Here is a 26,634-nt window from a genome sequence, read left to right as displayed (position 1 = left end):
TAGAGCCTCTAGTTTATCTTTCATATGAAACCACCAATTAGTAGTCTTTAAAATACAAAAGAAAATTACCTTGGTTCCTTTTAATTAATATTCACATGATTTGTTCCATTTTGAAGATGATAATATCACTTTGCTATAACCAAAGCCCTTAGAAATTTTGCTTCTTCTTTTGTACTATAGTGATTTTCTGAGAACATCTGTTAGTTTTGTAATTTATGTATTGTTGTTTTTTTCATTTTATTTCAGGCAAAAGAACAGTTTAAACATAAATTTCCAGAGATGGATCAAGACACTGACTACAAAGAGTGCCAACTTAATTTGAATGCATTTCAGAAATTTGTTTTAAATGGAAGTCCTACAAAAGACGATGGATTTTACCCTCTACCCTATAATGCATACAAGACAAATAACTCAGACAAAGACAAAAATACAAGCTCAAAACCTAAGACAGAACAAAGTAAACAGGAAATTAAAATGGAAACAAAGGGAGACAATTCAGGAAAACATATGACTTCTAATATCTCAGACACCACAAGTGCTTTATCTAACAACGATCTCCAAAATAACCAGACGAATAGAAATAAAACTGTAGATTTTGATAGTCTGACAGATGACATTGATGAGGCCTATGCTTGTTTACATGCTAAGAAAGTGCTTTAAGATAAATCAGGATTTTTGTAGGTTTTGGATTTTTTATGGAAATTGGTATTTATATTTTACTAATTCAAATTTAAGTCTGTTTAATTATAGGGAGCAGATTTATAACTCATAGTTTCAGAATATTTTTATAAACTTGTCATCCATTTATAGTACATTTTGCAATAACTTGAGTTTGCTTTATCCAGTTTACATGCCATTTAGTACATTGTATAATGTTTTGTTCAGGTTCCTAGAAGAACAGATAATCTTCAAAATATACATGTCTTCTGATAATTCAGGTTTGTTTCAGAAGATCTTTCAGAAATATTGATGTGATGTTTTGTTATATGAAGTCAAGTTATATTTTGATTTCAAGATTTTAAGACCATTTGTAATGAGACTTTAATAGATAACAATTTGATATTTTGTAGCACAAATCCAGTTTACTGTATTAAATCTGCCTACCCTTCCAGAGAACCTGAGATCACCTGAAGTTAATTTTTGGTGGGGTTGGTATTGGGGTAAGAAATAGGAAAGTGTAACATTCACTGTCTTGTTTAATCTGAATTGTAAAAATTAAAGTTTTATGTCAACAAATATTTGAAAATATGTCTTAATCGAAGTCTCTATGATGGCTCAATAGCCCAGGTTATAAGATAAAGTTCCGATATAATCAATCCGTCCAACATATTTAGTGCAATATTACCAGTTTGTTTGAAGCAGGACATTTGTCACTTGTCTAGTATGTTAAAAACTATGCGACTTCCACGTGTCCTTTTTAATGTGCTTGGTATGCAGGGTTTACTGTTCTATGGTTCATTACCACAGCTCCTATTCATATGACATAATTAATCATTAAAAAAACATATCTCTCATTGACATATACTCCAAATCTCCATTTATTGTTACAATTATTAGATTACCTCTGTTAGAAAAAAATGGCAGTATTCAATTTTGTAAAAAAAAGAAGAAAAAAAAAGTATTCAATGTTGTGTAACGGTGTATACCATTATTTCACGGATACATTTTATACATTGATCATTTATACTGTCATGAACATTTGTCTTGCATTTTCACATGCATGTATATGTCTTTATATTAATTTAAAACCAAGATTAGAATATTCTACCTCAGGCATAGATTACCTTAGCTGTGTTTGGCAACACTTTTAGGAATTTTGGATCTCAATGCTCTTCAACTTCGTACTTTATTTGGTTTTTTATAACTTTTTTGGATTCGAGCGTCACTAATGAGTTTTTTGTAGACGAAACTCGCGTCTGGCGTATATATAAAATTTAGTCCTGGTATCTATGATGAGTTTATTTATAGCAAAATTTATGTAGAAAATATACTTGATGATCATACACTTTTGAATTGAATTTGGTATTGTAAAAGATGCAAAAAGTACATTTTATTTAGTAAATTTATTTTATCTTAACTATAAACTATTTCATATACATATGTATTGGAACCATCACTTTTCAAACCTTGAGTAATCAGTCCCTTAAGATAGTTTGACATTGTAGAAGATTCAGCTATCTGTGCTTAAAGGAGATACCAAACAGTTAAGTAAACAACAATATTGATACTGTGGTTTCATTTTTATGACTTTTGTGCTGCAAGCAATGACATTGGCAAAGGCAAGACTTAGAGATCCTCCCTTTTTCCAAAAAAAAATTGAATATCAGGAAACTTTTACAGAAGTTTCTTCCTAATCAAGACATACCATCAAGAGTTAAATTTAGATTCCCTCCCCCTCCCCCCCCCCCCCCACTAATAAATAGGCTTACATTTTTTACCAGTTTACATTGTAATAAGTTACAGTTTGTGGTTAAAAAGATATAAAAAGATGTGGTATGAGTGCCAATGAGACAACTTTCCATCCAAGTTACAATTTATCAAAGTCAAGTACAGTCTTCAACATGGAGCCTTGGCTTACACCAAACAGTAAGCTATAATGGGCCCAAAAAACTTGAATCACTTTGTTCAACTTAAATGTAATTTTACAAATTTTTTTTTTATTAAGAGGTATCATCCAAAGCAAAATTAAGATTTTTGATATTTTTTTCTGTATTTGACTAATAACATGGATTTTTCTCAGTCAACATTTTTACACTCAGACACCCATATGACCCAGAACCCAGAACCTTAACCATGTATAAGAAATTATTTATTCTTTCTTTAATATATTTTTAGGTAGATACAAAACAGTTTAAGTGTTATGTGATATATTTTAATTTATATGTAAAAGAATGGGTTATGTATATAGATCCAGAGCTTCAAGCAATCATGTTTTTAGACTGTTTATTTTACTAGATATCTATGCAACACCTTAAATGAGGTATGTTATTATATTATGCATTTTTATAATTGTAAAATGACCTCAGGTTTAGACACATTGCATAGAATTCAATGTGATTTAGTTTAAGAGTCTCAATTGTCTTGAGTTATAAGACCAAAACTAAAAGAAAAACAGTTTTTTAATGAGGATTTGTCAGAGTCAAAGCTGTTTTTGTTATGAATATAACAATATCTGAAATAACCATCGTAGTTAAATTAATATGAATTATATATAAAACAGTTACTGTTATTCATGAAAACAATAAATACTTCAACAATTGCATGCATTTTTTTCCCTGCACATGGGAGGATAGATACTTGTGTACTAGATATATGTTGTGTACAAGTTATCATTTTGTACAAATTATAATTTGTACAAAAAAATTGTACAAATTATAATTTGTATTTTGACTTTGTACAAATTATAATTTGTACAAAAAGTGCCTGTACAAATTACAATTTGTACAAAATTCGACTAAAATTCACTTATAACTTGTACAATAATTTATAGTATGGATTGTGTTATAAAAAATAATTGATACACACTATAGAACTTTCTAAACCTTATTTACAAAATGCAAAAACACCCAGAGACAGCAAATGTAATTGGTATATGCATGACAGTGAATTATTAAAGCTGAATAGTAATTGGCCCCTGTGACAATTCTGATAGAATAATAAAAAAAAAATGGCCTCAGTGACAATTCTGATAAACTTATAGAAATTGGCCTCATTGAAAATTCTGATAGTATAATAGAAATTGGCCCCACTCAGAATTCTGATAGTATTTTTGAAATTGGCCTCAGAGAAAATTCTCTGATAATATAATAGAAATTGGCCTTGCTAAGAACTCTGATAGTATAATAGAAATTAGCCACATTGAAAATTCAGATAGTATAATAAAAAATTGGCCCCACTCAGAATTCTGATAGTATTATTGAAATTGACCTCTGACAGAGAAAATTCTGATACTATAATAGAAATTGGCACCAGTAAAAATTCTAATAGTATAATAGAAATTGGCCTCTGTGACAATTCTGACAAAATAATAAAAATTGGCCTCAGTGACAATTTTGATAGTATCATAGAAATTGAAGCAATTAGGATAACACTAACGTTGAAAAACAAATTATATGTGCTAGGAATTGTGCGCTGTCTGACTAACAGATCCAAGACGAATCACCATGAAAACGAAACAGAAGTCATAAGAACTTGCTATTGAGTATAATGTCAGTATGATCGTACCACAACTAATTCTCGATATATTTGTCAAATAATTGCATCTGGAGAATTTTGGTACAGTATTTGAACTGCTGTAGGAATTTTTTCACAGCAAGATTTGTGCACTTCAATATTCGCTATAAAAGCAGGAAAGGATTTATTTTTTATTTTCGGGGCATAAAAGAAGGTGAAAAGCAAATAATTCTGTGTTATTCCCATTGCCATAATCACTCACATACTCAAACAAATGATAAAGAAATATTTCTGTATTTTGTTAATAAGGTTGATTGTGTGGTCATGGAATACAACTTCTTTGGTGTGTATCAGTGCTTTTATATAAAAAGATCCGTACCATAAATTATTGTACAAGTTATAAGTGAGTTTAAGTCAAATTTTGTACAAATTATAATTTGAACAAGCACTTTTTGTACAAATTACAATTTGTACAAAGTCAAAATACAAATTATGACTTGAACAATATTTTTGTACAAATTATAATTTGTACAAAATGATAAATTGTACACAACATATAGATTTAACATTAGTACATGCTGCCAAAACATGATAATGAAGTATGTTCAATAACTTTATCTATATATCCAAGTGCCCCTGTTTTTAATTTTCCTTAGCTATAATAGTTTGTTCAGAAGGTAGAAGACTAGCATATTTCATATTTGTATGCAGATGCCTTATGTTCTAGAATTTCCTCCGTGTATATATTTGTTGTTCTTTTAAAAGTCATTTTCATTGTTCATCAAATGCTTAAAAATCTTTAACTAATAGTGTATATGACACGGTTTTCTCACATATAAAGAGTAAAAGGACAACTATAATTGGCTAATAGAATCTTTGCAAGGAATTAGGTGTTGGTAGATTTTTAACATTGCCTAAAATGTCAAAAAAATAAGAACACCAAGGAACATTAAAACAGAAAGTCCTTTATCAAATGTCAAAACCAAACACTGAAACACATCAATTGAATGGAAAACAACTATCATATTCCTAACTTGGTATAGGCACTTCCTTTAATTGAAAATAGCGGATTAAATATTGTTTTTATGGCTAGCTTAACATCTCACTTGAATGACTGTCCCATAGAATTTCGTTTAACTGTTAAAGGAAACTTGTGAAATGCATGAATTATATGTACAATCTGAAATTCATTATGTGTTTTCCTGTAGTAAAGAGTTTCACATTCGACCCTTTTATTATTTAGTATAACATATTGTATCATATAGCCAGCAAGTTTAAAAGTTTTATACTATTATTGATAAACCTTTTGCAAACGGTAATATATATTTTTAGGTGTTTAGTTTCTTATATTTTGAAGCAATTTTTTTTCTCTCACTTTATTTAAGTTCTGTACAAATTGCACAAAGTTCTGTCTTCCTTTTTTGACATCTCAACCAAAGTATAGCCGTTGAGAATAACGTGTAGATTAAGAACCTTCAGCTTACTCTCAGTAATAAACTCATCATAGATACCAGGACTAAATTTTGTATATACGCCAGACGCGTGTTTCGTCTACAAAGGACTCATCAGTGACGCTCGAATCCAAAAAAGATAAAAAGGCCAAATGAAGAACGAAGTTAAAGAGCATTGAGGACCAAAATTCCTAAAAGTTTTGCCAAATCGAGCTAAAGTAATCTATGTCTTAGGTAGAAAAGCATTAGTATTTCAAAAATTTTAAATTTTGTAAACATATAATTTATAAATATAACCATGTCAATGATAATTCATGTCAGCACAAAAAGTAAAAGCGAGTATTCTTTGAATTTGTTTTTATTATTAGTATATTGGATTCAAACAATAAATCAAACTTAAGTTTAATCTATTGAAAACAATCTTATCTTTTATAAGTATTGCATTAATGCAACTCTATGTAATAGTGTTATGTCAATTTTATTGAAAGCTGCCTTTACTATAGGGACAATGTGAGCTTTTCTCATCACTCTCTGCCTGTCGAATTCTATGCTTAATTTTCCAAAAGACTTCTACTTATAGAGTATCTGATACGAATTCTGTTTATTGTTTGTTTGTGGCAATCAAGAAACATGTCTCCATTTGTTAAACAACACGAACTAGAGGATTAATCCATTGATAATCTGATTTCTTTATCGTGAAGACGATAATAGTAAGAGAGAAAATACAACAGGTCTACATTGCTTAGAATTTCGATTTTTTTGTATTTTACATTTACACCTTCACGAGAAATTACCCTTAATTAAAGTCTTTATGTTAATTATTGTTTTTGTCTTTTTTCTCGTAAACTCTATATAATAGAGAAGCAATAGAAATGTCTTTAAAATGAAAATAGAAGACGACACCTTCTTTCAATTTAAGAACTCAAATAAAGATATATAAGACATGTTTCAGGTTTGCCTTAAATCCCACAAACGAAGTTTCTTTAAAAGATTGGTAGAAACAAACTGCAAACAGCCAAAGTTATCAACCCATGCATGAGCTTCTTTAAAAATGCCTATTTAAAAGAAACTGAGAATGACTTTTCATAGGAGGTATTGCCCTGAAATTGCGATTTCTTTTACAATTATTTTGACTTTCTCAAAAGTAGACAGAAAGAAACTGTAAACAACAAAAAAGGTCGACACAAAGAGAAGTTGACTGCAACACTTCAACGGATTTATTTTCCTAAATAACGATTTTTGATTTATTTTCTAGTTTTTGCTTATCATTTCAAAACTACACAAGTAAGAAAGATACGATAACGCTGTATCTAAAAACATGTTTATCCATACAAGATCTACGAAAATATCAATATGATGTAAACCTTTTTTAGGAGTCGTTTTCATTATTTGATGATGTTTGACTAATTTCACCTACCACCACGAAAACCATAAGATATAGATAGATTGATAACTTCAAACAGAAAAAATGCCTAGCCGTTCAAGATCTACTGTCTTGCAAATTTAACCGATGATAAGTTATTTCATTTAAATGTCGATTTTTGACTAGTTTTCCGTTTTTTGCATTTCATTTTGAAATCTATAGTTATCAGAGTTACCAGGATTATAATTTAATACACCAGACGCGCGTTTCGTCTACATAAGACTCATCAGTGATGCTCAGATCAAAAGAGTTATAAACAAGTACAAAGTTGAAGTGCATTGAGGACCCAAAATTCCAAAAAAGTTATGCCAAATACGGCTAAAGCAATCTACTCCTGGCATACAAAGTTTTTCGATAAATTCAAATTTTTGTAACAGGAAATTTACATAGACAATAACTGTTTAGTGTCTTTAAATATCAGCTGTATTTGTACGAGGCTAGGAAACAAGGTGTATGCGAGCTTTTAGCGAGCTATTAGACCTGTTTCGAGCCGAGTACAAATACAGCTGATATTTGAAGACGCTAAACAGTTATTGTCTTATCCTGCAACTAATTCTGTATATTATTTGTGTTTTGAAAGACACAAAAACACATTTTTTGCATTTATTTTCGATTTGAAATCCCTTGAGGCCCGTGTAGTAATACGATACAGTAATCACACATTCAGCTGAAGACGGGTTCGCAAAAAAAGGATCTCGAATGGTCAACAATAATACATCGCTCAAGATGAATAATTATCTATTTTAATATAACAACTACTTTCAACAGTAAAAACAAATTACAAAACATGGTCCAATTTGAAACAGGAGTGTTCGAGTTGTCCTACGCTTCACACTCGACATTCACTAAACATGCATGCTGAAATTGACATGGTTGTTTTTGTTACACAATCATACACATTCAAGTTTGAAATCGATAGTTGTCATCGTAGAAAAGATTGCTGGTCATGTGTGTATGTTATCAGAAAATTGATGTGATTCTTATTGCTCTAAGGAAATGTTTGAAAACAAACAGAATGTATAAAAGGTGGGCGGAGCCTTAAAGCGATATCTGTATAGTATACAGATACAGCATAGCGATATCTGTAGGGCTGTATCTGTATAGTAGAATACCCAATTGCAGGATAAATATTGATATTTATGTCAACACCGAAGTGCTGACTACTGGGCTGGTGATATCCTCGGGAACGAAACGTTCACAAGCAGTGGCATCGACCCAGTGGTGTAAATAGTTATCAAAGGTACCATAATCATAATTTAATACGCCAGACGCGCGTTTCGTCTCATTAAGACTATGAAAAATAGGTTGAAAAGGGAAATTAAAGGGAAAGTCCCTGGTAAGCAAAAGTCAAAATCAAAAGCATAAACGCATTAAACTAATCGATAACAACTGTCATATTCATGACTTGGTACAGAAATTTTCTTATGTAGAAGATAGTGGATGAAACTGTAACCATAAAAAACAAGAATGTGTCCAAAGTACACGGATGCCCCACTCGCACTATCCTTTTCCATGTTCCATGTACTGTAAAAATTGGGTAATAATCTAATTTGGCATTAAAATTAGAAAGATTATACTATAGGGAACATATGTACTAAGTTTCAAGTTGATTGGACTTCAGTTTCATCAAAAACTACCTTGACCAAAAACTTTAACCTGAAACTCCCACCTTCATTTTCTATGTTCAGTGGACTGTGAAATTGGGGTCAAAAGTCTAATTTGGCTTTAAAATTAGAAAGATCATATCATAAGCAGCAAGTGTACTAAGTTTCAAGTTGATTGGATCAAAAACTACCTTGACCAAAAACTTTAACCTGAACGGACGCACAGACAAACGAACGGACGGACGAACGAACGCACGAACGGAAGCACAGACCAGGAAATTTAATGCCCCTCTACTATCGTAGGTGGGGCATAAAAATGCAAAACAATGATACACATAAATGCATACTTGACAATAATCTTAGAGGAGTCATTGCCCTTAAATGATCTATTTCAGAGTGGAAACGGGCTTATATATCTAACATTGCAAACTATAAAATTTTAGTAGAAACTGACACCAACAATATTATTTTTTTTGCAGATTCAGGTTTTATCCAACGTCATTTTCAAATGGAAGAATAAAAGATGGTTTATAATTCTGCATGCAATTTAAAAAAAAAGAATATTAATTTGGTGGTTTTAGTGTTGCTTTCTAAATATCCAGTAGCAATTATTACATGCATTTTAAATACGATTTGGTGGATTGATGATTTGTCTTTCTTCCAGAACACGTTTACATAAACCAATTGTGTGCACATTGTCAGGACTAAAACAGAATCACACGTTGTTAGAGTTCATGCCGAATGCACATTATCAATTTGACCTGCTAGTCAGATAAGTATAATAAGTTCTTCTTGATTAGAAGAACACAATTTACGTTCGCGATGTTCTGCCATCACTTGTCTGTAGTATTTTCGTTATTTTTCATCGGGACTATAGTTTGTCAGTCAGACAACGATGTTTCGTTAGCACCATTAAAAGATGAATTGATCAGCTTGAGAACACTTACAGGTATGCAATTTAAAAAGTAATGCGAAACGATACATTGACAAAATGTGTACAAAGTATGTCCAACAGCGGCTTAAAGTAGATATAATCCTTTTACTGACTTTTATTTTCTCGCATGTAATGGCAATGAAACGTGGTTCAAATATAGCATATGAAGAAAAAAACCCTCTCTTTTAAATTTACTTTTCCGAGTTTCACTTCTAAATGCACTACAGTGCGGGGACAGCGTTTTAAAATCATTAATAACTTTATCAAACATGAATGGAATTTAAGGAAACGCAATAATTTGATTTGGTCACTTTTTAATTACCATTTTTTTTAAAGATTTATGCAGTCAATATTACACTTTTACTGTAAGATTAAAACAAGTCGTAAACGAATCGTATCTTATCGAAAATTAACGGGGAAATTGCAATGAGATTTTTGAGACGCACCGTATGTTACTTTTGTTACAAGATTTGTGCCAAGTAAATGTCTGATGATTTAAGTCCTTACCAACTGAATTTTACAGTTTGCTGTATGGTATGCTGTTGCGCCGCTGACTTGGGTTGTCGGAAAGTTTTGGTGATTAAAAACATGTGAAACCCTGCCACATTCTTTGTGCGTTTGTCTCATGATAATAATCTGCATTTCACGGGTTGTCATTGATTGCTGACACATCACCAATTGCTTAACAAAAGCATTACCTTATGTAGTACCAAACTATTGGTATCGACAGGATGTAAGACCATATATGACACTATCTGGAAAGCAATACATGTTTAGTCGCAGATTTACTAAACATGTATTGCCTCATATTGACAACTTCATTAGGTCTAACCACACTACTAATTGATAAGCCTTTAGAATGAGAGTTTATTCAAAATGAAAAAAAAGTATGTAACGAGCACTATAAACAAGACCAAAGTTAAAATAAGGATGTGTTATCCAAATTGTTGACAAATTTAAAAGGTTGGCTAAACCTGACTGCAAAATATTTGTATTTATGAGAAAAAATAAGAAAAGCTTTGAGATAGTTCGGTCACGAAATCCTTGACATAATGATTTATCAGATATTAAGATTACGCTCATTGTAAGCATTATCGAATTTGCACAGCTGTGCAATATACATGGCGGTTTTGACTGTTCTGTTAAGATATTTCATCCTTTGTGTTCTCCAAAGATTCATTTTGTTGGTTTTTTTGTTGACTTTACTGAATTTTGTTTCAAATATACTTGGTAAAGTTAATAAGGTCTTTCCATTTTCCTGTAGAAAGACCTAATCTATTCAATTTGTTCTGATTATTTTTTCTCTTCTTGGCTAGAATTCCAAAGCTTGTTTTGTGGTTTCGCAAAATGTCGCTTAAATTTTTTGCATATGCTATCAAACAGTTATTGCGCTTTTGAGACTGAACTTGTTTAATCGAAGACTTTTTATTGTAAGAGTTTTCTTTGAAATGTGATCTCCTCTGTTTCTGTAAAAGAAAGTGACAAATTTATTTTACAAAATTGTTCAATTTTCTCCAATTTGACGGAAGCGGTACGAAGAGTTAATTCTTCTTATGCATTTGAAATAAATTATATGCAATTATAACTAGTAAACCATAAGTTATAGAGACCTATATGGTCTGTTGATTTGAGGTCCTTGGTCCAAAAATAGGAAACTAAGTCAAGGTCAAGGGTCAAGGTCAAATTCTTAATTTTGACTTTTCCTTGTATCTTGATCTCCTTTGTCACTTCTGGCACAATTTTTTGGAATTTTGGGTCATCCATACTCTTTAACTTTATGTTTGTTTAGCTTTCTGACTATTTGATCTGAGCGTCACTGCTTAGTCTTATGTAGATGAAACGAGCGTCTGACGTATTAAATTATAAGCCTTTTTTCTGAATCTAATTGGGTGTTTAGTGTTTGGATTTTAATGATCCGTATTAGGGTCCATAGTGTCTAAAAATTAACTTTGTTTAATTTTCTTAAAATTCAAATTATTTCTGTTCCTTGATATTCTGTATATAATTGTGTGTTTAGATATTTTAGTTTGGGAAAGGTCGATATCGTAAAAGGTGGTTAATCAAGGCGGGAAACAACTTATTTAAGGCTTAGCCTTTGTTAGGTTAGTTGTTTATGTTTTACGGGGAGTTAAATACCAAAATTTATCTGTAACCAATTGCTGAAGTAGTCATGCGTATGTATTTTTCTGCATTCGAAACCTTCGGATTGTTTTGTAGTTTGCTATTTCAAAATTTCCACTTAATTTCTAACTAGAAAGCCCATTTTCGAAATGCACATAGTAAGTATCAAATCATTAAAATTGTCAGTTAATTCCAGGGATTGCATGTATTATATGCATTGAACATTAGTATTTGCTTTGTTGCCACATGTTTATCACCTCTAATCAGGGTTCTGGCTTGCAGGGTTGGAAATCGAAAATAATTTACTATTACGACAGTTACTCGTATTAGAAAAAAGTGAAGTAAGAAAGGTCTAAGGCAGAATGAAAACCTAGGAAATGATTAGTAATGCCTTTATTTTCAATACATTTTTCTTGGTCTACACGAGAAATGACCTTCACAAAATGATCTTTTTAGCCATGGGATAGTATAAACATATTGCCTTTGGATGAGGATGTTTGGGTTAGTTAAGACGAAATCGCGGGTGATAACTTTTTCATCGAGTGTGTTAATCATATAAATGATATAGCCATGGGTAGTGAGATTTTTTTTTAAACTGAATGCTTTATGATTCAAGTAGTGTACGCGATGTTATTAGATTGAAAAAAGTAAAACATATCAATATAGTTTTCTAATAACAACAAAATCGCGGAAATTATGTAGAAATAGGAATCGGTAAATCGCAGTTGTTCCGGATCGGCAAACTTAATTTGAAGAAACAATAAAAAAAAATAGTCAGACATCAAGATAGCTTTCTAATAACAACATCAAAACCACGGAAATTATGCAGAAAAAAGAATCGGTTTACAACGGCTGGAGCGGATGCTAGTTGTTCCGATAGAGTTCAAACAAAACAAGTTAATCATGTTAATATTACAGCTAAACAAATTTGTCTGACTTGACAGTACACATTGTTGTCGTACTCAATATGCCTAACTGTGTGTAAAAATTGCAATTGGACGTTACGCAGAAACTTTCAGTGTTCTGTATTATGTTTTTTTTCCATTATAAATGTTATCTACTGATTTAATGTAATTTATGTAAGTTTTAAATTCAATTACAGAAAAACTTCAAGAACATATACTCCAACTTACAAAGAAAAATGCTGAAATGGAAGTAACAAATTTGCAGCAAGAAAAACAGATATTAAGCAATATTAGAAGTATAGAAATCCAGGGTGGAAAAATACAAAAAAATGATGATGATTTCAGACGCCTTCGAAGAGAGTTAAAGCACATGAAGAAAAAGTGTAAACCATTTTTGAGTTTCCCTTCCTACGAAGAACCCCAGAAAATTTTAAATTCGTTTGTTTCAAAGCAATCACCAATTGGCAACAGACAATCCAAGCGTTCACAAAGACCAGTGCAGTTGAACCTAAGCCATTCCAGCAATGGAACACCGATCCAGACCAAAAGAGCATGTTAGTTTTAATAATTTTAATCTTTATTCAATTATAAATCATCTAGTAAATGGCAGATGCCGTTGTAAATCTTTAAAAGGTGAACCCAGTGATTACCAAAATACAATAACAAAATGTTAGTCGGAAATAAACATTATTAATGGTCATGAGAAAAGAAGACAAACGACATAGATCCATAGACCGATACCAGATATAAGAAGATGGGGGTATGAGTGCCAATGAGACAACTCTCCATTCAAGTCACAATTTGTAAAACAAAACATTACAGGTCAATGTACCATCTAAGACACGGAGCCTTGCCTCACAACAAACAGCAAGCACTGAACCATTCACACATGCATGTGAATGATGTTATTCTCTTATATCATCAATTGTGATGCTCATGGCATTCAATTAAAACTCGATAACAAGTCACATTTTTCACTTTTCGTCAATGTTTAAACACTTTTGATTGGTGAGTTTTCTGTCATTTTGATGGTCCGCTGTATTTCATTGTACTAGTATTTGAATGCTGCATCTTGCAACCACTGGGTCGATGCCACTGCTTGTGGAGATGTATTTCCCCGAGGGTATCACAAGCCCAATAGTCAGCACTTCTGTGTTGACTTGCTTTATCATTGATATGTTCGTAATTATAAGTTAACTGTTTACAATGAATTTCGGAAAAACTAAGGCTTTTCTACCTTAGGAATAGATTACCTTAGCTGTATTTTGCAAAACTCTTAGGAAGTTTTCGGTCCTCAATGCTCTTCAATTTCGTACTTTATTTGGCCTTTTAATTTTGTTTTGATTCGAGCGTCACTGATGAGTCTTTTGTAGACGAAACGCGCGTCTGGCGTAAATATTAAATTTGAATCCTTGTATCTATGATGAGTTTATCTTTACATTGAATGCCGTGTTAATATCGATTCAACCAAGAACGCACACCAAAAGTTGAAATGAGACACAGTACAACGATACAAGTAAATTTGAAAATGTAGCTTGAAAATCTTCATGATATAAAAAACAGATATATATTAACGTATTTTAGTTTTTACATAGTCCCTAACCTACACAGGACCTTCATAAAATATATTTATCATAATTATAGATGCATGTATTTAAAAGAATATCATTCTTTATTGCAGCAACTTCACCTCAGTTCTTTACTGCCGAAAACACCCAAAATATGCATGTATCACCGAAACAAATTGTTCGATTTAACCACGTTGTTACCAACGACGGACAAGGATATGATGCTTCAAATGGAATATTTACGGCAAACAGCAACGGAGTTTAAGTATTTTATTTACAGACCCGCGGTACTGTACACCGCCAATGTTTTGTTGAAATAGTTAAAACTGGATCGCGATTAGTGTCGACTTGGTCTGGACATGGGGATCACATGTCTGACAGTACAATGGTCGTTTTGCGTCTTCAAATTGGAGAAAGAGTTTGGATTGAAGATAGATCGTATAATTCGAACGACTGTGAAATAGACGACTTGTCAAGCTTTTCTGGATTTATGTTACACGCAGGATAATAAATTATTTAATAATGCGTAAAATAAACGTGTTTTGTTTTGTTTTTCTCCGTTTTTCAACTTCAGTCAAGTTTAGAATACTCTCATATTGTTTTTTTCCCCTTAAGATTAATGATAAAATTGAGAATGGAAATGGGGAATGTGTCAAAGAGACAACAACCCGACCATAGAAAAAACAACAGGTCTTCAATGTAGCGAGAAATTCCCACACCCGGAGGCGTCCTTCAGCTGGCCCCTAAACAAATATATACTAGTTCAGTGATAATGAACGCCGTACTAATTTCCAAATTGTACACAAGAAACTGAAATTAAAATGATACAAGACTAACAAAGGCCAGAGGCTCCTGACTTGGGACAGGCGCAAAAATGCGGCGGGGTTAAAAATGTTTGTGAGATCTCAACCCTCCCCCTATACCTCTAGCCAATGTAGAAAAGTAAACGCATAACAATACGCACATTAAAATTCAGTTCAAGAGAAGTCCGAGTCTGATGTCAGAAGATGTAACAAAAGAAAATAAACAAAATGACAATAATACATAAATAACAACAGACTACTAGCAGTTAACTGACATGCCAGCTCCAGACTTCAATTAAACTGACTGAAAGATTATGATTTCATCATATGAACATCAGGCACAATCCTTCCCGTTAGGGGTTTATTATCATACCATCATAACAGATGACTATTTACATATATCTATTTATTACTCATTAAAACTACTATGCACCTGATTTTATGGTAAATAGCAGTACCATAATCTTACACTATGTCTTCTTTTTTGGTTTCAAAAAGTTTTTCTAATTGTACGATTATTCACACCGTTTGTCCAAAATCGGTTTGTTTTATTAATCTATAATTATTACCTCTCTCCAAGCCAACTTATTTCTCTATAAATAAAGGCAGCAGTAATATACCGCTGTTCAAAACTCATAAATCCATGGACAAAAAACAAAATCGGGGTAACAAACTAAAACCGAGGGAAACGCATTAAATATAAGAGGAGAACAACGACACAACACTAAAATGTATCACACACAGAAACAGACCAAGCATCAGACAAAATCCCACGAGAATGAATAACAAATATAACATCAAAACCAAATACATGAATTTGGGATAGAGAAGCACCGTGACACGTCTTATCGCAATGTGAATTTACACTCAAAAATGAGAGAAAACAAAAGACGAAAGGTTAAAATGTAACACACACAGAAACGAACTATAATGGCGATAATCCTGACTTGGTACAGGACATTTGTAAAGGAAAAAATGGTGGGTTGAACCTGGTTTTGTGGCATGCCAAACCTCCCTCTTTTATGGCCATGTGAAATATAACATCAAAATGACAACACAACACCACAGGACTACAATATAAATGAATTGGAGAACACAATTGACAAAGAAACACACGAACAACAGCCAACAAAAGGCAACAAGTTCAAAATTTTAATACGCCAGAAGTGCATTTTGTCCACACAAGACCTACTAGTGACGCCCAGATACAAAAGTTTGAAAGCCGAAACAAGTACAAAGTTGAACAGCATCGAGGACCAAAAGATCAAAAAAGGTGTGCCAAAAATGGCCAGGGTTTTCTGTTAGTTACCAGAACATCCCTATTATTTAGAATAATTTATACATTTGCAAACAGTAAATTTTATAAAATTACTATACAAAAGATGTACATGATAAAACTGAAGTATTAACTATTTAAAGGAAACAACTGAAATACATTACATAACCAGACATTTGCAACACAAAAAGTAGACGCATCCGAATAAGTTTAAACCTCAACGCCAAGTGACGTCATATTTGAAATTGAAAAAAATGACAAAAAATGACGTCATTTGAATTTGTAAAACAGATCATCAAAAAATGATTATGACGTCACATTTGAATGAATAAGATAGAATTAGGATTGATTTAAGATTATATTTGAACTAAATACTGATATTGCATTTAATAACAATGCACATTTCAATACTTATTAATAACAAACTAAGGTAGCAATTAACTATATTATAAAGCTATGTCCGGTTTGTTTTGAATCTAACTTCAAACGTAAAATATCGTACTGATTACGTTGAACAAAATCAAATCTAATAAATGAAGGCGGTGATTAATTTTCTTTACCATAACACATAAATATAATAGAAAAGACGTCAGTACATTTGAAAATCCGATGAGAATTACAAATATAACATTAAACATTTAAACTGAATACATGAATTTGGGATAGACAAGTACCGTAACACGCCTTATAGTGATGCGAATTCACACTCAGCAAAACAGTCACAATCGCAAATAAGTCACGTTTGGTAATTAAAAGATAAGACGACATAATGACAAACCACAATCTACCATGTGGTAAAAATGTCCTTAGCTAGTTTGGTCAAAGACACATCGTATGGATCCACCAATTCGTGATGGTGTCCATAAAATTTACGGAGTGCCAATTTTAATCCCTCCTCCTCATAACTTTGCTGAAGCAGTTTCTGCGTAAGGAGCACACTCCTGTATATGAAGTCCGTATAGTATGAACAAGCACGAGAATAACGTATCAATTGTGATATGTAAACACCATACGAAGGGGCAGAGGGTATGTTACTGCTGAAAAATGGGAAATTAATAATTCGGAAGGTGATATCGTCCCGTTTATCATAGATTTTCGTGTGAAGTCGTCCATCTAGGTCAATATTGAGGAAAAGATCAAGGTATGAAGCAACCCTTCTATCAGTAGTATCCTTAATTTCAAGTTCACTGGGTTTTATGAGATGTAAGTATTGGCTGAAATATGGTTATTCAATGATAGAACATCATCAATATATCGGAAAGTAAAATTAAAGAATTTCGCAAGGTGCTTTTTCTTTTTGTCTTTTAGAAGGTTCTGAATGAATTCTGCCTCATACGAGTACAAAAACAAATCAGCCAGCAGGGGTGCACAATTAGTACCCATTGAAATACCGAATGTCTGTTGAAATATAAATCCTTCAAACTCAGGAAATATATTGTCGATCAAAAAGTCCAGCATTTTGATAATATCATCTTCATTATATTTTCTGGAAGATTCAGTGTGATTCTTCACAAAATATGAATTAATGTAACCCAAAACAAGAAATATGTATCTACGATTCCCATTTTTATAGAAAAAGCTCTGTTTCATGAGATGATGAAGTCGATCTCTCAACTGAGCATGGGGAATAGTAGTATATAGCGTAGAAAAATCAAAAGTTTTTATGTTGCTGCAAAATTGCAAAGATTGTGATTGAAGGTTAAGTAGTAGATATTTTGAATTTTTGAGAATCCACATCTGGTTAACACCACTGGTAGAATATATCTCCTCACAATATTTTTGAAGCCCATCTTTAACTGTAGAAAGAATAGTAGTCAGTACTTTAGAAAGATGTTTAGTCGAACATTTTGAAGACCCAGCTATGTATCGTTCTTTATATGGAGTTTTGTGTAATTTAGGTATCCAGTATAATGAAGGCAAGTTTTTTTCGTTTTCTTTGATGTTGTTACCAAAAGAAAGAAGGACAGATTTATGATTTTGTAAAATTTCGTCCTTGGTAAATGATGTTAAAGCTATATTTTTGAAGGTATGCCTCTCCAGAAAGCATACCAATATAAACATAGTATGAGTTTACTTAATCAAAATTTTCGCGTTATTCATAATTTCCTTTTGCGACACTATTCTATTTTGCATTTTTGAAGCACGTTTGGTCGTATTTTATTATATGAAAAGTCAAACAGTAATCAGTTTATCCTGGTTATGTTTCAAAATTATAAAAGATACCATAATTTTTCATTTGAGCAAAATGTTTACTGAATTGATTTCTAAATTATCCGTTTTTAAATTATGAAGAAACTAAAAAAAGTAAAACAACACAAATACCGAACCGAATCACACCGGAATGTCCCTAATCAAACGCCTAAATCAGAAGCAAAAACACACCAAACGGATTGAAAACAACTATCATATTCTTGACTTGGTACAGGCATTTCCTAACGAAGACAATAGTGGATTAAACCTGATTTCATAGGTATCTAAACCTCGCATATGTTTAACAGTCGCATAAAACTCCATCAAATTGACAAAAATACATGAACAAAACAAACAGACATTATAGGTAAAAATGGGGGAAAAATAGGGTGACAACATTCAACAGTGTGTTATAGTCAGTATTAGTATAAAAATCAACAAATATGTCAACAAAGAAAAACAATTGCATATAGACAAAGCACATAAGCAAACACGAAAGACAATAATACAAAAGTAACCACATTGCCGGGATGCATAAGTACCGAGCCACGCCAAAAGAATACAACAATTAAAATGATAAACTATCACTATCTAGACTCTATTCCCAATGACCATTATATATTAATAGGAAGTTAATTACGGATTTATTTTTAACAAGGGGTTGGTATCTTACGATGAACTTTTTAAGAAACAGGACGAGACTCAGAAACTGGTGACGTTTTATGAAGTCTGATTATAAGATGCAAGCTCTTGAATACAGAATGAGTTGGAAAATGTATATTCAATATGCAGGTTAAGTTGGTATATTGCTTCTTAAGTGGGTGAAACTGTTTATTTTTATAATTAAATCTTCTTGTGTGTCCTAGATTCTGGTATTGAGAGGTCAGCTTTTGTCAAATGCGTGGTAAAGTCTCAAAATAAGGCGGAGGAAGCCATGTCTGTTTTTGTTTGATTGCTAGTTTTGAAGGATATATTAATTAAACGAAATAAAAAAAAGTTATGATTTTTAACGGAAAGAACACGAAAATATATCTAAATGTGAAATTCATTGATACGCCTTCTTTTATCTTCTTGTTTTTGACTCATATGAAAATAAGAATAGGTCGACAAGGAGAGGTGCATAGTTTGTTGACATACACCGTCATCTCAGTATCAGAATCTATGACAAACGAAACGATTTTAATTTTGAAATTATTAATTTCCCCCATCTTAGTAGTAATATACCAACTTCATCTGCATATGGCATATACATTTCCCAACTTTTTCGATGTTCAAGAGCTTGCAGCTCCTATTCAAACTTTGTAAAACGTCACCAGTGTCTGAGCAGAAAGTTGATGAACCAGGGGTATGTCAAAGAACGTCTCGTCCTTTTTCTAAAATAGTTCATCGGAAGGTACCAAGAACTTGTTGATAAATATTCCGTATCAATTTCACATATAATACAAGATGGTCTTGAAGTATAGATTTTGCGTACTGACGTTGGTTATCATCTTAATAACGTGTTATAGTATTCTTTTATTTGTCTTTATTAATATTACTTTTACTGTTAAGTCAGTTTTTTGAGATATTCATTTGACGTGACTCTGTGATTATGTAAAACATCATACTTTGAACGACAAAATTATTTCATTTATTAATATTACTTTTACTTATGTATTTTTTCATACTTTGAATGACAAATCTATTTTATTCATTAATACTACTTTTTTCTGTTAAGTCTGTTTTTATAATATACATTTGACGTGACTCTGTACTTTTGTATTGTTTTTTATGATATACATTTGACGTGACTCTGTACTTATGTGTCCCGTCATACTTTGAACCACACACTTATTTTATTTATTATTATTACTTTTACTGTTAAGTCTGTTTTTTGTTATATATACTTTACGTGACTCTGCATTTATTTATGCCGTCATACTTTGAACGACAAAATTATTGTATGTCTACCTGTGCGAATTTTAAACGCGTAATTTTACAGTACTGAAAACCTTCCATCCTTTACGGGTAGACTTTACATAGATAAATAAAATCGTATAAGATAAGCAAAATGAGGATGTTAAATTTGATGTATGCCTTGTTGTGCTTCTTCGTTACATTTGTTGTTTTTATAGTGATTAAGATGATAACACAATGTTGACTGTTGTACCCTATTTTTGACATTTTTTACTCTTTGAGTATGTTTGTTTTGTTCACGCATCGTTGACAATGTAATGGAATTTGATGCGACTGTCATACAAGTGAGAGGTTTATCTAGCTATTAAACCAGGTTCAATCCACCATTTCCTACATTAGAAAATGCCTGTACCACGTCAGGAATATAACAGTCGTTATCCATTCGTTTGATGTGTTTGGACTTTTGATTTTGTCTTTTGATTTTGGATTTTCCTTTTTGAATTTTCCTCGGAGTTCAGTATTTTTGTGTTTTTACTTTTTCCCAAAGGAATGTCGCCAATTTGTTGAAAAAGTCAGGTTTCAACTCCCTAATTCAAAGTTGACTTTACTTTGATTTCGCACGTATATTTAGATGTTTTTTTGGTCATAAAGTCCCTAAGCCGTTCTTGCACTTCATTGGCTTTCAACTGTTTGGACTTAAGTGTTCCTGATAATGATAATTACATGAAAGTCATTTGTAATGAATACATTTAATTTACTTGTGTTGTATTAATTTGTAAAGTTGGTTCATAAAATGCCCGAATCCTTTGATAGTGCAGGGTAATGTTTTAGTTTGACTAGTTTGTTTTTCCGTCTGAATTAATGTCATCTTTTATGAATTTATTAACAACCAAGTCGTTGCCACTGCTTCTTGTGGTTTCATTTTTTGTTGGATGTTCATTGCTACATATTACCACTGCCATAAAAGTGAAAGGTTTGGCATGCCACAAAACCAGGTTCAACCCACCATATTTTTTTGTATTTAAAAAAAAATGTCCTGTACCAAATGCAGTTTATCTTGATCGTGGACGATTTGTCTTTGATCATTTCTGTGGATTACACGTTGTTTACCGATGTAACCAAAATTACTACCATAGCGGCGGGGAATGGTTCGGATACAGTCTTCGTGATTTGTTTCTGAGCGTAGAATGTCTGTGTTCTTTTTATCCTATTATGTTTACCAAAATGATTAGTTTCAGAAGTTTACCGATTTTCAAATTTTACGCATCCATTGCGAAGATACAAATCAAGGTTACAAACACTACCGAAGAAATCGAAAGAGTAGCGAGACCTGCTGCATCGACAGGGTAAGTGTCTCACGCAAAACGTCCATTACTCGATGTAAATCCACACTCATAAAAAGTGTCACAATTTGGAATTACACATCATTGGTTAAATTGCATTTCAAACACCCCAACAACAGAAACGCGTATAGAGTACAGTCTTAAACAATGTGTATATACAACATTGTAAGCTTTAAATTGTCCCGAGATTATTACAATTGTAGTTGTGAATCAAAAATTTTGAATTAACACATCTTAGTTCTAATTCATTTTAGAACTGAATGCTTTCTTTTTGTAATTTTATTGGGGTGTAAAAGTGTTGACCGAAGCACATTTGTATGAAGCGCGGAAGCTTCATTTTAGAAATGTGCGCACGATCAACTCTTTTACAACCCATAAAATTACTAAAAGAAGCATTCAATTCCTATAAAGACCTGTTGGTGACCTTCTGCTGTTGTTTTTTCTATGGTCGGGTTGTTGTTTCTTTGGCACATTCCCCATTTCCATTCTCAATTTTAAAAACATTTTTATACTAGGGTCAAGAAAAAAATCGATTTCTATCATCTATTTCTGAAATTAAACTGTGCACTTTATTGTGATGGCACGTGTCATCATGAATGTTACACTTCATTGAGATATGAAGGTTAATTTAAGTTTTACACGCAAGCGTTGTTACCCAATCAAAATAACGGATTCTTCTGAAACATTCATTGAATGTTAATATTACCAGATATACAATAGAGTCACGTTGTGGGTGACTCTAGAAGATGATACCTGCATTTATTGCTGATCCATAATAGAAGTATATTATCTGTCATATATGTTTAATATTCTTCCAAATTTATGCAAAAACAAAAAAACAAAAAACACAAAAATACTGAACTCCGAGAAGAATTCAAAACGTTAAGTCCCTAATCAAATGGCAAAATCAAATGATAAAACACATCAAACGAATGGACAACAACTGTCATATTCCCGACTTGCAAGTCCTCGACATGTTATTGTTCTGTATTTAGGTTCATATAAAGTTTGTAAAAGCTTTTAATCTTTGACATTCTCTTTATAAAGGCCCAACGATTAACTGCAGTAAGCAGGAAAACAGTGGACGATGTTAATCCGTACTTTATCTAAATGATTTAAAGAAAAGTGTGCGTCGATTATGGTACAAACTTGTTTATCATAAACATATAAGTTTGGAAATTAGTTACAAATAAAAGCAGTAGTATACCGCTGTTCGAAATTCATAAATCGATTGAGAAAAAAATAAATCCGGGTCACAAACTTAAACTGAGGGAAACACATCAAATATAAGAGTAGAACTACGACACAACAAAAACACAATATTAAAATGTAACACACACAGAAACGAACTATAATATAACAATGGCCATTTTCCTGATTTGTACAGGACATTTTAATAAAAAAGAAATGATGGGTTGAACCTGGTTTTGTGGCATGCCAAACCTCCCGCTTATATGGTAAAATTGAGAATGGAAATGGGGAATGTGTCAAAGAGACAACAACCCGACCATAGAACAGACAACAGCAGAAGGTCACCAACAGGTCTTCAATGCAGCGAGAAATGCCCGCACCCGGAGGCGTCCTTCAGCTGGCCCCTTAACAAATATATATATACTAGTTCAGTGATAATGAACACCATACTAAACTCCAAATTGTACACAAGAAACTAAAATTAAAAATAATACAAGACTAACAAAGGCCTGAGGCTCCTGACTTGGGACAGGCGCAAAAATACAGCGCAATGTTAAATATAACACTAAAATTACAACATTACATAATAGGACTACAATACAAATACTGTGAAAGTACTTTTATTCGTGGGGTACCAATTTTCGTGGTTTTCGTGGATGACTTTATCCACGAATTTAAGTGTCCAACGAAATAAAATAACCATTGTCTAAATCCAGACCTGAAAAGATCCCAATCGGTAGGTTTGACCTCTGATATGACATGTATGATCTAGTCTAAGAGAAGTTATTGAATAGCACCAACTCTGAGAATACTTTAATAGCAGTCGCAGAACTACAACCGCATGCAGGATTATACTCATTTAATCTTTAATAACCTAAAATGTACAACTTTTGTTTTTGATTAATGAAAGTCAGATTTCCGGTATTGATATTCTAGTATGATAAAGTGTTCATTTTATATCCTCATAGTTCTCGTACACATAAGAAATAAAAAACTTATGCTGGTCTTGATTTTGCTAAGAACTATTTGGCAATTCATAGCATTTGTTTATGTTACTGTTTTCTTTAGGTGACATGTTAATGGCCTAATTAACACCTTTGATGGTCTTTAATCTGTTGATCACTTTATCATGGGTTAATTAGTGTTATCACTACGATTTACACGGGTCAATGTTTACTTTGCAATTTCCTTCAATCTAGACTATTTGTAACCCTCGTTTCTAAAGGCTTCAATTTTTCAATTTTTTTTTATTAGAAAACTAAAATCCACGAATTTAAAAACCCACGAACATGTAAATATTGCTCAAACCACGAAAATTGATACCCACGAATTAAAGTACTTTCACAGTAAATGGGAGAAACACACGAATAATAGCTAACAAATGGTGCCAGGTTTAAAATTTAATACGCCAGACGCGCGCCTCGTCCATACAAGACTAACCAGTGACGCTCTGATGAAAAAAGTTCGAAAGCAAAAAAAAAAGAGGTACAAAGTTGAAGAGCATTGAAGATCAAAAGTTCCTTAAAGTTGTGCCCAATACGGCTAGGGTTTTCTGCCTGGGATAAGAACATCCTTATTATTTAGAATAATTCATAATGCAAACTGACTATATAATAGATATAAATGATAAAACCGGTGACTAACTACAAAAAAAACCCCGAATAGATAAATAACCTAAACCAGCAGATAAGAATTCACAGCCGCGTTAGCCAAATCGATAAACGCACAAATTTAAGTGACGTCTCATACAACACTGGTGTATTTGTTCACATGTAATGTCACAAGAATAATAAACCCGTCTGCGTCGAGAGAAAAAAACACAAACCGATTCACACGAAAACCAGAACCAAAACGGACACTACATATACCATGCAAATATCGTACGAAACGCAAGATTATTTAGTAGGTGTGTTTTAAGACTAGATTATAAAACAATCGACATGTCACATTGATTCTGATCCATCCATATGTACGTAGGCATTATATTTGATAAAACTTGTTGTTTTTAAAATACATCTATCATTTTGGCGAATAAAGTTTTAACTTTCTTTCTAAACCAATTTGAGACATAGGACTTCATTTTGTACTTTGGAACGAAGTTCTGTTTACCTTTTGAATACATTTTTAGTTTTTAGAGAGGTCAACGCAGTTTTTAGAATGTCATTTAAAAAAAATTACACAAAATATTTCATGCTAGAAACTATTTTCTTCGCTCTGACCCAATACCTTTCATTATCATAATACGTCTTAGGTACAGTTTATGATATCTTACACGAGTAAGTAAAATTTCTGTTTGCTGTTCAAAAAGTGTTAATTATTTAGTAGAGAATATTGTAAAAGACTGACTTACTACCTTATGATAATTGAGTAACTTAAAAGTATTGATTATAGGGTTACTTTGTTTTCATATCTCCTTTACTAACACCATGTATATTATGAATATAATGTCCTAAAATTTCTTTGAATAAGAATATAGAACTGATCAACTTCAATAGCTCTGTTTTAATTCCATTATACTTTTAAAAAATAAATTAAAGTATAAGTAAACACTAAGGCGTAGAGGGTTGATTTCAAAGGTTGAGTAACTCAAGACATTAATTTGTTTTAGTAACGTTTGTGAAACTAAGAATAAGATTATTGAAATGTAATTAATGTACATGCGTGAACGTAGTACGCTTATTGTACATGCTGTTGTTATAATTAATTAATATTGGTAAATTGATAAATATTAATTTGAATATGAACAGAAAATTATACATTATGACGCAAGTATTTATTTCAAACGTATATTAAATATTTCAAGTCACTTTAAACCAATATGCTTTCTTTGTTCTTAAAAAATATTTATTTTTTCTAATATTTACAAACGCAGTGGTAAAACCTATTATTGATATAAAAAGAAAGACAATTCACTACTTAGCAATACCGGTTTTTACAGTGGAAAGATGTCCAAATAGTATAAGAAATACCGAATTCCGAGGCAAATTCAAATAAATGAAGTCCATAAAAACTGATAAAACAACAAGCTTTTAATTAACGGAACACATAGAATACGAGAAAACAACTGTAATATCCAAAATGGTTGGATTACACATTGATTTTGAGCTAGCTTAACCTCCCACTTGTATTAGAGTTTACATTATAGCTGTTTATAATTGTTTATAAGTTGTGCCCAAATAATCCATAGGTGATTTGTGTGAGAGAAATTCATCCGCCATCGAATTGCCCATATGTCTTTCAATTCGCAAAGGACAATAAAAGAAGTAGCGATTGCTTTTATTTTTGAGTAATTTTGAGAATTTTCTTATTTTTTACATTTAATTTAGAGGTAAGCCTAGATAAGGGTGTGCTTTCTTCTTATACGAAACAGATATGTAAAAGAATGTAAAAGTAAAAAATATGATAATGTGATTTAAGAGCTTTAGATATAAAAGATACCATATCCCCTCCGGTTAAATAATTTATGATGTACATTAACAATCGAGACTTAGAGTTAAGGAATCCAAATACATTATCATTTAATACCTGTATAACCAAAAGAAGCAGAGTCACTACTGACATAACCCTCCGGTTTCCACTCGATAGAGTTGCAACTTTATATCTAGGTCAATGAATTAAATAGATAAAACAGGCAAATGTTTCTAAATGGTACTTTTGTTTTGTTTGGAGGAGAATCTTCAGTACAGTAATATTTACTGAAACTTCAACAATACTGAAACGTTAAATAGTCACTATTCAACCAGCTTCAAAAATCTG

The 26,634-nt window shown here is 32.1% G+C and overlaps 1 protein-coding gene across 1 annotated transcript; it reads left to right on the top strand.

Annotated features, from left to right (window-relative positions):
* Nucleotides 1-9,438: 9,438 nt before the first annotated feature.
* Nucleotides 9,439-14,701, top strand: LOC139522454 (uncharacterized). The gene is made up of 3 exons (XM_071315958.1): nt 9,439-9,600; nt 12,809-13,165; nt 14,293-14,701. The coding sequence occupies exons 1-3, from the start codon at nt 9,474-9,476 to the stop codon at nt 14,442-14,444; spliced, it is 636 nt and encodes a 211-aa protein (XP_071172059.1). The 5' UTR covers nt 9,439-9,473; the 3' UTR covers nt 14,445-14,701.
* Nucleotides 14,702-26,634: the final 11,933 nt, after the last annotated feature.

The sequence above is a fragment of the Mytilus edulis genome, chromosome 5 (genome assembly GCF_963676685.1).
Source record: "Mytilus edulis chromosome 5, xbMytEdul2.2, whole genome shotgun sequence".
Taxonomy (NCBI): Eukaryota; Metazoa; Mollusca; class Bivalvia; order Mytilida; family Mytilidae; genus Mytilus; species Mytilus edulis.
This window is presented reverse-complemented; position numbering and strand designations above follow the sequence as displayed.